Consider the following 12,497-nt stretch of genomic DNA (forward strand, 5'->3'; position numbering starts at 1 on the left):
AAAAAGTTTTGGAAAATAAAAATATAAATAAGAATTTTGAAATAAAATGATCAACAACTCATAAATGTTTGTGGGTTCAGAAAGTATTCACTATTTTTTTTAAATTTGCATATTAGAAAAACGATCGCAATTTTGAAAACAAATATTCAAGAAGTCAAAAAACGTTCATGAGTTTTCTAAATGTTAGGGTATTAAAAAATAATAATGAAATTAAACAAAATTTTCCAATTTAGAAAAAGTTCATGAACTCAATTTTTTCCTAAAAGTTCGAAAAATGTTTGTGACTTACAAAATAGTTTAATAATTCACAAAATTTCACTGATTAAAAAAAGATCATGCATTTCAAATAATGTTCATAAAATTTAGAAATTATTTGCTGATTCAAGGAAAATGTTTTAAGAAATGTTTGGAATTTTAATTTTTTTTGGCAACTAGTATAAAATGTTCATTATTTTTGAATAAAAATGAAAAATCTGTAAACAAATCACGAATTTAAACAAAAAATCACAATTTCAAATATGTTCATGAGTTAATTTTTTCTTGATTTTTTAAAAATGTTCATGATTTCATAAAAATAAGAGTGATAATGCATCTGAGTGATGCAACAAAATATGGTCATGATCATTGAAGATTATATTTTTTTTCTCTTGTTCAAATTGCACGGATAGTTTTGCTAGTAGTGTAGAATATAGGGATAACTAGCAAAAGAGCCCGTGCATTGCAACCGGTAAGAAAAACACTCACTAATCTAACAATCATGAGTCCATAGGCCCATGTACTTTATTTCAACACATGACATCCCATATATATTTCTATTTATCCTTCTTCCCACGCTCGTCGACGCTGGCCTTAGTGTTCACACCATCACAACATGTTTGAATGTTGTCAATCTTAAGGTGTTTGCCTCTTGACATAAAATGATAAATTTATGTTTTCTGTGAGATTTTGACGAGGCATGCATGCGTGATTATAAATATTGTTTTCGTACTCCATCCTAGTTTTGCCAAAGTGTTCATTTTCAATTCGAATCGGCACCGATATGAAGGAAAGACTGATCATGCGCTATTGATTAAAGGTTTTATCATAAATAACATTTTTTAAATGGTTAACACGTAAAATAATATCATATTCAGATTCTGCATATTTTTCTAATCAAATTTCATATATAACATGTTAAATTTGAAGTTAGCATTAAAAAAATATGATTTAAAAAAATTAATTAATATGTACAGCGGGTTGATTATCAGAAACTTGAGGGGGATTTCTACAAAAAATGTATGACGGACTAAGAATACCTGTATCTTTTATTAGTAGGTATAGATATAGATATTGTACAATAATATAATATCTATGATATTAATATATATTACTCCCTATTACCAGGAGTCTTAGACCGTCTTTGCAGCTAATCCAGTTCTCCAGCATCAATTGAGAAAAATTACAGCTACAAATGACTAAATCTGGTTAGGATAAATATAGTTTTTAATAAAATATGTCGCTCGTGTTACATTTCCGAAGAACTGGGGCGCCTCATTTTCGTTTTTGCCCCAGGCATCCTAATTTTGGCCCTCTGCTGTCCTGTCCGGCCTCCGCCACATATATAATAGCAACAGGGTATATATATTCATCGGCACAGCTCCAACACTTTGGAAGAGACCACCATCTCACATTCTCACGCATGCGCGCAGGTGCATGCTGGACGATGTGCCCATTGCACCTAGATTCGCCGCTTGCAATTTCATGGGCGTAGATGATAGATCGTCCCAGCAACGTCAATCTGCTTTGAGGCTATAGTTCAGTGTTAGCCTGATAGGTGAGGACGCGCGGTAAGCACGGCAACAGCGGCAATGGCGAGCGGCGGTGTGCTGCCATTGGCATCGCTGAACCACATCAGCGTCGTTTGCAGTTCGGTAGATGAGTCGCTACGCTTCTACATGAACGTCCTGGGCTTCATCCCGATCCGCCGGCCTGGATCTTTCAACTTCAACGGTGCATGGTAATTAAACTGAATTGAATCATCATCTTTGGGATTAAACATTTTATAACTTGTTGATGCATGAAATTTAATAGCTAGAAAACCACATGAATATATCTATCAAAGAGAAGTGGTTGATGATTTTTGCGGCGAATGAAGGTTATTTAACTATGGGATCGGCATCCACCTGTTGCAATCTGAAGATCCCCATAGTATGCCCGGGAAGACGGAGATCAACCCCAAGCATAACCACATCTCTTTCCAGGTACAACGTACAATTGAATATTGTCTCAAACAAAAGTGTACATAAGAGTGTTGCACTGTCATGCATGATCAATTCCGATCCAAATCACCACACACCAACGAGGTGCATGCAGAGTCACGTAACAACTTCACAATGTCACACTCACACATGCATGGATACCACGCCATTTGCTCTGTTCCGAGATGAATGGCGGTGCGTGTGTATTATATTTGTTTGCAGTGCGAGAGCATGGTGGCGGTGGAGCGACGGCTCAAGGAGCTGGACATCCCGTACATCCAGCGGTGCGTGGAGGAGGGCGGCATCTACGTGGACCAGATCTTCTTCCACGACCCCGACGGCTTCATGATCGAGATCTGCAACTGCGACAACCTCCCTGTTATTCCTCTTGCCGACCATACATTCACCATGGCCGCCTGCAAGAGGGTCGTCGCCGTGAAGCAACAGCAGAAGCCACTGCCGGTACAAGCTCCTCCCCTGCCGACGACGGCAACAGCCTCGGCAGCACAGTGCGTTCCTTCAGCCAGCAAGGCGATGCAACGCGTCGGCGGCGAGGAGGCAGCACACGTCTCGTGCGCGTGAGATGGAAGATGTAGTATGTATGTGTGGATAGGTAACTCTGCCGAAATGGTGGCGTGCGCGTCGCGGGTGGGGGTGGTTCATTCGCGTCGTGGATGGGATATTAGAATGTGTGGGTCCAGTGCAAATGTTGTGTGGGACACCCCACTCAAAACATGCAATATATCCAACATACTGTATCACGGTGTTGTCCTTGGTTGTCCCAATCTCGTCACTCCTCTGGTTTTGCGCTCGCCACACCCTTGTTGCTCCTGTCAATTCTCCGACTCCAGCCATATCTTTAGTGGCGAAAATATCGTGGGTTCAAGTATACTAAATTATCTACAATGTTCAAGTATTTTGTACATATATTAACAAACTTAAGGGTGTGATCAAAAAGTTGTGGGGTCAGCTGACCGCACATCTTACACATGAATAGTTTTTTTGAATGAAGACGAGAAGCGTCCGGCTATAAATTAATGAAGCCATCAGACATCATCCAATCAAGGTTTTTAAACTTATAGACCCACTACACCGAATCATTGAGACAACATGTCCAAGTTACGCAAGTTAGGAATGGCCGGAGGCATAGGCAAAGCGGGATAAGACTAGGTGATCATCCAGCCTATCTTCCGTTGCATCAGAAGACTCCAAAAGTTCAATGTGTCGAAGTGGTCTGTCGAACCAGCGTTAGGGTGCTTGTAATCTTCTTCATGGTCTCCAACATATGCTCAGCATCGCGCTGCTTCCCCAACGACGTCCATATCTGTAAGAAGAGATGACATTTGAAAATGATATCAGCTGGATGAGTGGGGAATTTCTTCTCAATCGCAATTTTGTTCCGGGTCGTCCGAAGAGACCACAGAAGCACCCCTACGCAGCGCCAACCGATCCTTGCGTTCGCACCCCGCTGGGACTGCACCAGGAAAGCAGGTCCCTACAAAGGTCGGATTCCAATTCTGAAAGAAAGTTTCTCTAACGACGCTCCACACAAACCTAGTTAGGAAGCAGCAAAAAAAGACGTGGTTCGCGTCCTCCTCTATTCCGCAAACGGCACAAGATTTTGAGTGGTAGGGCAGCCTTCCATAGCCCCTAGCTATGTCTAGCGATTTGATCGAAAAAATTTGTGAGGCAGCCACGCTCTAGATGACAGCATCAGCCCCCAAGCTGAGCTGTCTAGCGCCGAGTAAGGCCAAGAGGTCGGCCCATCGAGCCTCTTCTGCCGGGTCGAGGGTGCGCATGAAGTGTATCGCACGGGGGTAAGATCGAAGGGCCTCACCCACGAATATATATGTATACGCAGCAAGTTAGAAAATCGTTGTGTGGCATTGCCACATCGGTGTGTGACCCAAGCAACTATCGAGCCTGAACCGTGTGGACATGCCATTTTTAATGCTAAAACGGGACCCCACCGAGAAAGCCGGTCTAAGCACTTGGATCCCATTCCAAAATGCAGAACCAAACAACTTGGCCTTGAAAATCTTACACATGGAATTGCCACCGGATCCCTGTCTTGCACCCCCTCTCGTATGAGCTCACGCACGAGAGAACTAGATGGGAGACTAGATTGTATCTAGGTTAACGATGGATTTCTCCATGTTTTAGAGAGATCAGAGAGAAAAATCTGCTGTAGGATCGAAAGTATGTCTAGAGGGGGGGTGATTAGACTACTTGACAAGATAAAATTTTAGCCTTTTCCCAATTTTAGTTGTGGGCCATTTTTAGCAAGTATGACTAGTCAAGTTCATCCTACACATGCATATCTAAGAGTATAGAAGCGGAAAGTAAACACATGCAAATGTAATGTAGAGGGTAAGGTAGGGAGATCAAACGCAAAGTTTGACACGACATTTTTTCGCGTTGTTCCGATAGGTGGTGCTATCATACGTCCAAGTTAGTGGGGACTTCAACCCACGAAGGGTAACGGCTGCAAGAGACCACGGAGGGCTCCACACAGAAGGGGCACACGAACAAGTGGCCTTGTCTATTCCACTATGGCTTCCGTCCACACAGGACTAGCCTCACTCACGGTAGATCTTCACGAAGTAGGCGATCTGCTTGCCCTTACAAACTTCTTGGTTCAACTCCACAACACAAAGTAGGAGGCTCCCAAGCGACACCTAACCAATCTAGGAGGCACCACCCTCCAAAAGGTAATAGATGCGGTAGAACGGTGAACTCCTTGCTCGTGTGCTTCAAAAGATAGTCTCCTGAACACTCAATCACTCTCTCACAGATTTGGCATGAGTACGAGAGCAACTTCGAGAGGCTAGAGATCAAGTTTCAAATGGTTGGATTGGAATCTCTTGATCTCAACACATGAGTAGGTGGCTCTCTCTCGGAAAAATGGATTTGGCAAGTGGGTGTGTATTCTGAGTGTTTCCTCTAGGAATGAGAGGAGGTGGAGGGGTATATATAGGCATCCCCCTGTTGGGGAACGTTGCATGGGAAATAAAAAAATTCCTACACACACGAAGACCTATCATGGTGATGTTCATCTACGAGAGGGAGATCGGATCCACATCCCCTTGTAGATCGCTAAGCGGGAAGTGTTAAGAAACGCGGTTGATGTAGTGGAACAGCTTCGTGATTCAAATCACCGTCGTCCCACGATCCGTCCCGATCTAGCACCGAACGGACGACACCTCCGCGTTCAGCACACGTACAACTAGATGACGATCTCCGCCTTCTTCATCCAGCAAGAGATACTGGGAAGTAGATGAGATCTCCGACAGCGTAACGACGCGCCGGTGATGGTGATGATCTATTCCTGCAGGGCTCCGCCCGAGCTCCGGAGAAATTCGATCTAGAGGAAGAATACGAAGTAGAGGATTACGGTTGCACGTGGCTTAATTGTGTCTCAAAAACCCTAAAACCTCTAGTATATATAGGAGGAGGGGAGGGGCTAGCCTTGAGGCTTAAGGGAGCCTCTAGGGCGTCAGCCGAGTGGAGGAGGAGGGACTCCTACTCCAGTTCGGTTTGGAAGGAGGAGTCCCTTCCTTCCTTCCCACCTCCTCTTTTTTTTCTCCTTTGATTTTTTCTCTTGGCCGAAATAGTCCTATTGGGCTGGCCTCACCAGCCCACCAAGGGCTGGTGCGCCACCCATGGGCCTATTAGGTTCTCTCCCGGGTGAGTGGCCCCTCCCGGTAAAAACCTCGAACCCATTCGTCACTACCGGTACACTGCCGGCAATGCCCGGAGTCTTTCTGCAAGCCAAATGAAATAATCCTATATATCAATCTTCGTTTGTGGACCATTCCGGAAACCCTCGTGACGTGTGTGATCTCATCCGGGACTCCGAACAAACTTCGGTCACCAGCACCTATAACTTAATTATACCAAAACGTCACCAAACCTTAAGTGTGCAGACCCTGCGAGTTCGAGCACTATGCAGACATGACTTGAGACACTCCCCGGTCAATATCCAATAGCAGGACCTGGATGTCCATATTGGATCCTACATATTCTACGAAGATCTTATGGGTTGAACCTCTGTGCCAAGGATTCATATAATCGTGTATATCATTCCCTTTGTCCTTCGGTATGTTACTTGCCCGAGATTTGATCGTCGGTATCCCTATACCTATTTCAATCTCGTTACCGGCAAGTATCTTTACTCGTTCCGTAATATAAGATCCTGTGACTAACACTTTAGTCACATTGCTTGCAAGGCTTATATGTGATGTTGTATTACCGAGTGGGCCCCGAGATACCTCTCCATCACACGGACACCTTCGTAGATACCTGTAGGGCACCTTTATAGTCACCCAGTAACATTGCGACGTTTGATACACACAAGGTATTCCTCCGGTATCACTGACTTACATGATCTCATTGTCACAGGAATGAATACTTGACACGTAGAAAAAAATAGCAACAAAATGACACGATCACATGCTACGTTTATGGTTTGGGTCTTGTCCATCACATCATTCTCCCAATGATGTGATCTAGTTATCAAGTGACAACACTTGTATATGGTCAGAAAATCTTAACCATCCTTCATCAACTGGCTAGTCAACTAGAGGCTTACTAGGGACATAGTTTTGACTATATGTCCACTCATGCATTTATGTTCTCATTCAATACAATTATAGCATGGATAATAAAGGATTATCTTGAAATAGGAAATATAATAATAAATATTTTATTATTGCCTCTAGGGCATATTTCTAACAGTCTCCCACTTGAACTAGACTCAATAATCTAGTCTCACATCTCTATGTGATTTACATTGAATGAATCTAATGCCCATACAGTTCTGGTGTTGATCATGTTTCGCTCGTGGAAGAGGTTTAGTCAGTGGATCTGCAACATTCAGATCCGTGTGCACTTTGCAAGTATTTACGTCCTCTCCTTCGACATAGTCGCGGATGAGGTTGAAGCGTCGTTTGATGTGTCTGGTCTTCTTGTGAAACCTTGGTTCCTTGGCTAGAGCAATGGCACCAGTGTTGTCACATTACCGAGTTATTGGATTTAGTGTGCTCGGCACAACTCCAAGATCCGTCATGAACTGCTTCATCCAGACACCTTCCTTAGCCACCTCTGAGGCAGCCATGTATTCCGCTTCACATGTAGAATCTACTACGACGCTTTGCTTGGAACTGCACCAGCTTACCGCACCCCCATTGAGAATAAATACGTATCCGGTTTGAGATTTAGAGTCATCCGGCTCAGTGTCAAAGCTTGCATCGACGTAACCCTTTATGACGAGCTCTTCGTCACCTCCATAAACGAGGAACATTTCCTTAGTCCTTTTTAGGTACTTTAGAATATTCTTGACCATTGCCCAGTGTTCGACTCTTGGGTCACTTTGAAACCTTCCTACCATACTTATGGCGAGGCTGACGTCCGGTCTTGTGCACAACATTGCATACATGATAGACCCTACGACTAAAGCATAGGGGATGGTACTCATCTTTTCTCTATCTTCTGCAGTTACTGGACATTGAGTCTTACTGAAGTTTATACCTTGTAACACAGGCAAGAACCCTTTCTTGGATTGTTCCATTTTGAACTTCTTCAAAACTTTCTCCAGGTATGTGCTTTGTGAAAGTCCTATCAGGCGTCTCAATCTATGTCTATAGATCTTAATACCTAATATGTAAGCAGCTTCTCCTAGGTCTTTCATTGAAAAACTTTTGTTCAAGTAATCCTTTACGCTCTCCAAAAACTCCACATTGTTTCCAATCAGCAATATGTCATCCACATATAAGATTAGAAACGCTACAGAGCTCCCACTCACTTTCTTGTATATACAAGATTCTCCTACAACTTGTATAATCCCAAACACCTTGATCACCTCATCATAGCGCTTATTCCAACTCTGAGATGCTTGCACCAGTCCATAAATGGATCGATGGAGCTTGCATACTTTGTGAGCATTCTTTGAATCGACAAAACCTTCAGGTTGCATCATATACAACTCTTCCTTAAGAAACCCGTTAGGGAACGCCGTTTTGACACCCATCTGCCAGATTTCATAATCAAAAAATGCAGCTATTGCTAACATGATTCAGATGGCTTTAAGCATTGCTACCGGTGAGAATGTCTCATTGTAGTCAACTCCTTGAACTTGTGAAAAACCCTTTGCCACAAGTCGAGCTTTATAAACGGTCACATTACCGTCCCGTCCGTCTTCTTCTTAAAGATCCATTTGTTCTGAATAGCCTTGCGACCTTCAGGTAATACTTCCAAAGTCCACAATTTGTTTAAATACATAGATCCTATCTCGGATTTCATGGCCTCTAACCATTTGTTGGAATCTGGGCCCACCATTGCTTCTCCATATTTCCCATGCTCATTGTTGTTTAACAACATGATAGATAACACAGGATTCCCGTACCACTCAGGAGGAGTACGTGATCTTCTCGACCTACGAGATCCGATATTAGCTTGATCTGAAGCTTCATGATCATTGATAACCCACAAGTATAGGGGATCAATTGTAGCCTTTCTCGATAAGTAAGAGTGTCGAACCCAACGAGGAGCTAAAGGTAGGACAAATATTCCCTCAAGTTCTATCAACCACCGATACAACTCTACGCACACTTTACGTTCGCTTGACCTAGAACAAGTACGAAACTAGAAGTACTTTGTAGGAGTGATATGATAGGCTTGCAAGAAAGTAAATAACACGTAAATAAAACTAGGGATGCTTAGATAAATAAACAACTACGAGTGTCTAACGAGTGTGGAAAAGTGGTGGTAGGAGTTGCGTAATTGTCCCTAAGCAATTGACTACGTTACTAGATCGATAGCAAGTATCATGTGGGAGAGGCCTCTTCTAGCATGTCATCCCTTGGAATTCTATGCACTTATGATTGGAACTATTAGCAAGCGTCCGCAACTACTAACGTTCATTAAGGTAAAACCCAACCATACCAATAAGAAATATTGATCCCCCTTCAATCCCATATGCATAAATTTCTATGCTAGGTTTGAAGCTTGTGTCACTCTAGCCTGCCAATACACAGTCCTATCAACATACAACTAACCCTATGGTGTGATCCACGCGCACAATCATATGATGGGCACCAAAGGACAACAACATAACCACAAGCAAATTAAACAAATCATAGCAATTCATCAATCACCGATAGGACAACGATAATCTACTTAGACATCATAGGATAGCAACACATCATTGGATAATAATATGTAGCATAAAGCACCATGTTCAAGCAGAGGGTACAGCGGGTTACGGGAGAGTGAATTTCTGAATATAGATGGGGGAAGATGATGGAGATGTTGGTGAAGATGATGGAGGTGTTGATGTAGATCGCCACCACACGATGATGACCTGGGCGGCGTTCCGGCGCCGCCGGGAGAGAGAGGGAGAGTGCCCCCCTCCTCCTTGTTCTTCCTTGACCTCCTCCCTAGATGGGAGAAGGGTTTCCCCTCTGGTCCATGGTCTCCTTGGCGGCGTAGTGGCGAGAGCCCCTCCGAGATTGGATCTCTCTCTTTGTGTCCTTCTATTTCTGCGCTCCCAGATTCTGCGTTTCACCGTTTCTTAAATTCCCGGAGATCCGTAACTCCGATTGGGCTGAAACTTTAACAAAATTTTCTTCCGGATATTATCTTTCTTGTGGAAAAAGAAGGGCTCCAACCGCATTAAGGAGTGGCCACAAGCCTGCCTGCCACGGCCCCCCCTAGCCACGGCGACAGGTCTTGTGGGCACTCCGTGCATTGCCTCGCGTTGATTCTTATTCCCAAAAATCATAAATATTCCAACAAAAATCCCCGTAAGTTTTTATTACGTTTGGACTTCGTTTGGTATGGATATTCTGCGAAACAAAAAACATGCAACAAACAGGAACTGGCACTGGGCACTGATCAATATGTTAGTCCCAAAAATTGTATAAAAAGTTGCCAAAAGTATATGAAAGTTGTAGAATATTGGCATGAAACAATAAAATTATAGATATGACGGAGACATATCAGCATCCCCAAGCTTAATTCCTTCTCGTCCTCGAGTAGCTAAATGATAAAAAAGATAATTTTTGATGTGGAATGCTAGCTAGCATAATCTTGATCATATAATATAATCATGGCATGAATATTAAAACACGAGTGATTCGAAGCAATAGTCTATCATTTGACATAAAGACAATAATATTTCAAGCATACTAACAAAGCAATCATGTCTTATCAAAATATCATGGCCAAAGATAGTTATCCCTACAAAATCATATAGTCTGACTATGCTCCATCTTCCCCACACAACGTATTTAAATCATGCACAACCCCGGTTTTAGCTAAGCAATTGTTTCATACTTTAGTGTTCTCAAACTTTTTCAACTTTCACGCAATACATGAGCGTGAGCCATGGACATAGCACTATAGGTGGAATAGAATATGGTGGTCGTGGAATAGACAAAAAAGGAGGAGATAGTCTCACATCAACTAGGCGTATCAACGGGCTATGGAGATGCCCATCAATAGATATCAATGTGAGTGAGTAGGGATTACCACACAATGGATGCACTAGAGCTTATAATTGTATGAAAGCTCACAAAAGATACTATTGGGTGTGCACCCAACTTGCTTGCTCACGAAGACCTAGGGCAATTTTGAGGAAGCCCATCATTGGAATATACAAGCCAAATTATATAATGAAAATTTCCCACTAGTATATGGAAGTGACAACATAGGAGACTCTCTGCCATGAAGATCATAGTGCTATTTGAAGCAGAAGTGTGGAAAGAGGATTGTAGCAATTGTCCCTTCTCTCTTTTCTCTCATTTTTTGTGGGCTCTTTGGCCTCTTTTTTTATTATTTTTATATTATTATTTTTATTTTGGTGCGCATCTTTGGCCTCTTTTTTGTAAATGGGCTTCACTGGCCTCTTTTATTTCCTCACATGGGACAATGATCTATTAAGAATGATTATCACACTTACAACTCAATACTTAGAGCAATGATGACTCTATATGAAATGCCTTCGCTAGTGTACCGTGACAATGATCTAGCCTAGCAATAACATCAAAAAACGGACAAGCCATGGAAACATCATGCTAGCTATCTTACGATCATGCAATGTCAATATGGAAGTGGTGACACATGTCATGAGACGGAATGGTGGTAGTTGCATGGCAATATATCTCGGAATGGCTATGAAAATGCCATAATAGGTAGGTTTGGTGGCTGTTTTGAGGGAGGCTATATGGTGGGTGTAATGCACCGACGAAAGTTGCGCGGTACTAGAGAGGCTAGCAATGGTGGAAGGGTGAGAGTGCGTATAATCCATGGACTCAACATTAGTCATAAAGAACTCACATACTTATTGCAAAAGTCTATTAGTCATCTAAACAAGGTACTACACGCATGCTCCTAGGGGAAAGGTTGGTAGGAGTTAACCATCGCGCGATCCCGACCTCCACACAAAGGATGACAATCAATAAATAAATCATGCTCCGACTTCATCACATAACGGTTCACGATACGTGCATGCTACGGGAATCACAAACATTAACACAAGTATTTCTAAAAATACACAATTACTCACTAGCATGACTCTAATATCACATATTCATGTCGCAAAACTGTTGCAAGGAATCAAATATATCATATTCAGTGATCTGCAAGTTTTATGTAGGATTTTAAGACTAACCATGTGAATGACCAACTCCTGTTAGCTCTCTAAATAGGTATAAGTGAAGCATGAGAGTTTAATTCTTTCTACAAAAGATATGTCCCGCTCTAACAAATATAACTGAAGCAAAAGAGCATTCTAAAAATGGCTGTTTTCTATGTGTAGGGAAACAGGCAATCCAAACTTCAAAAGATATAAGTGAAGCACAAGAAGCATTCTATAAAGCCAACCAAGGACTATCTCATACCAGCATAGTGCATAAAATAAAAAGGAAAAATAAACACAAAATACGCTCCAAGCATTTGCACATATCATGTGATGAATTAAAATATAGCTCCGAGTAAAATTACCGATAGGTTGTAGACGAAAGAGGGGGTGCCTTCCGGGGCATCCCCAAGCTTAGACGCTTGAGTCTTCCTTAAATATTACCTTGGGGTGCCCCGGGCATCCCCAAGCTTAGGCTCCTGCCTCTCCTTATTCCTTCATCCATCGTGCTCTTACCCAAAACTTGAAAACTTCAATCACACAAAACTCAACAAAACTTCGTGAGATCCGTTAGTATAATAAAATAAATCACCAATTCAAGTACTGTTGTGAACTCATTCTAA

At 42.4% G+C, this 12,497-nt stretch overlaps 1 protein-coding gene across 1 annotated transcript; it reads left to right on the forward strand.

The window, feature by feature from the left end:
* Window positions 1-1,632: 1,632 nt before the first annotated feature.
* LOC123407921 lies at window positions 1,633-3,044 on the forward strand. Its single transcript, XM_045101167.1, has 3 exons — window positions 1,633-1,996; window positions 2,135-2,240; window positions 2,460-3,044. Exons 1-3 carry the CDS (start codon window positions 1,848-1,850, stop codon window positions 2,817-2,819), a joined length of 615 nt encoding a protein of 204 aa, XP_044957102.1. The 5' UTR covers window positions 1,633-1,847; the 3' UTR covers window positions 2,820-3,044.
* The last annotated feature ends 9,453 nt before the right edge of the window (window positions 3,045-12,497 follow it).

The sequence above is a fragment of the Hordeum vulgare genome, chromosome 1H (assembly GCF_904849725.1).
Source record: "Hordeum vulgare subsp. vulgare chromosome 1H, MorexV3_pseudomolecules_assembly, whole genome shotgun sequence".
NCBI classification, from domain to species: Eukaryota; Viridiplantae; Streptophyta; class Magnoliopsida; order Poales; family Poaceae; genus Hordeum; species Hordeum vulgare.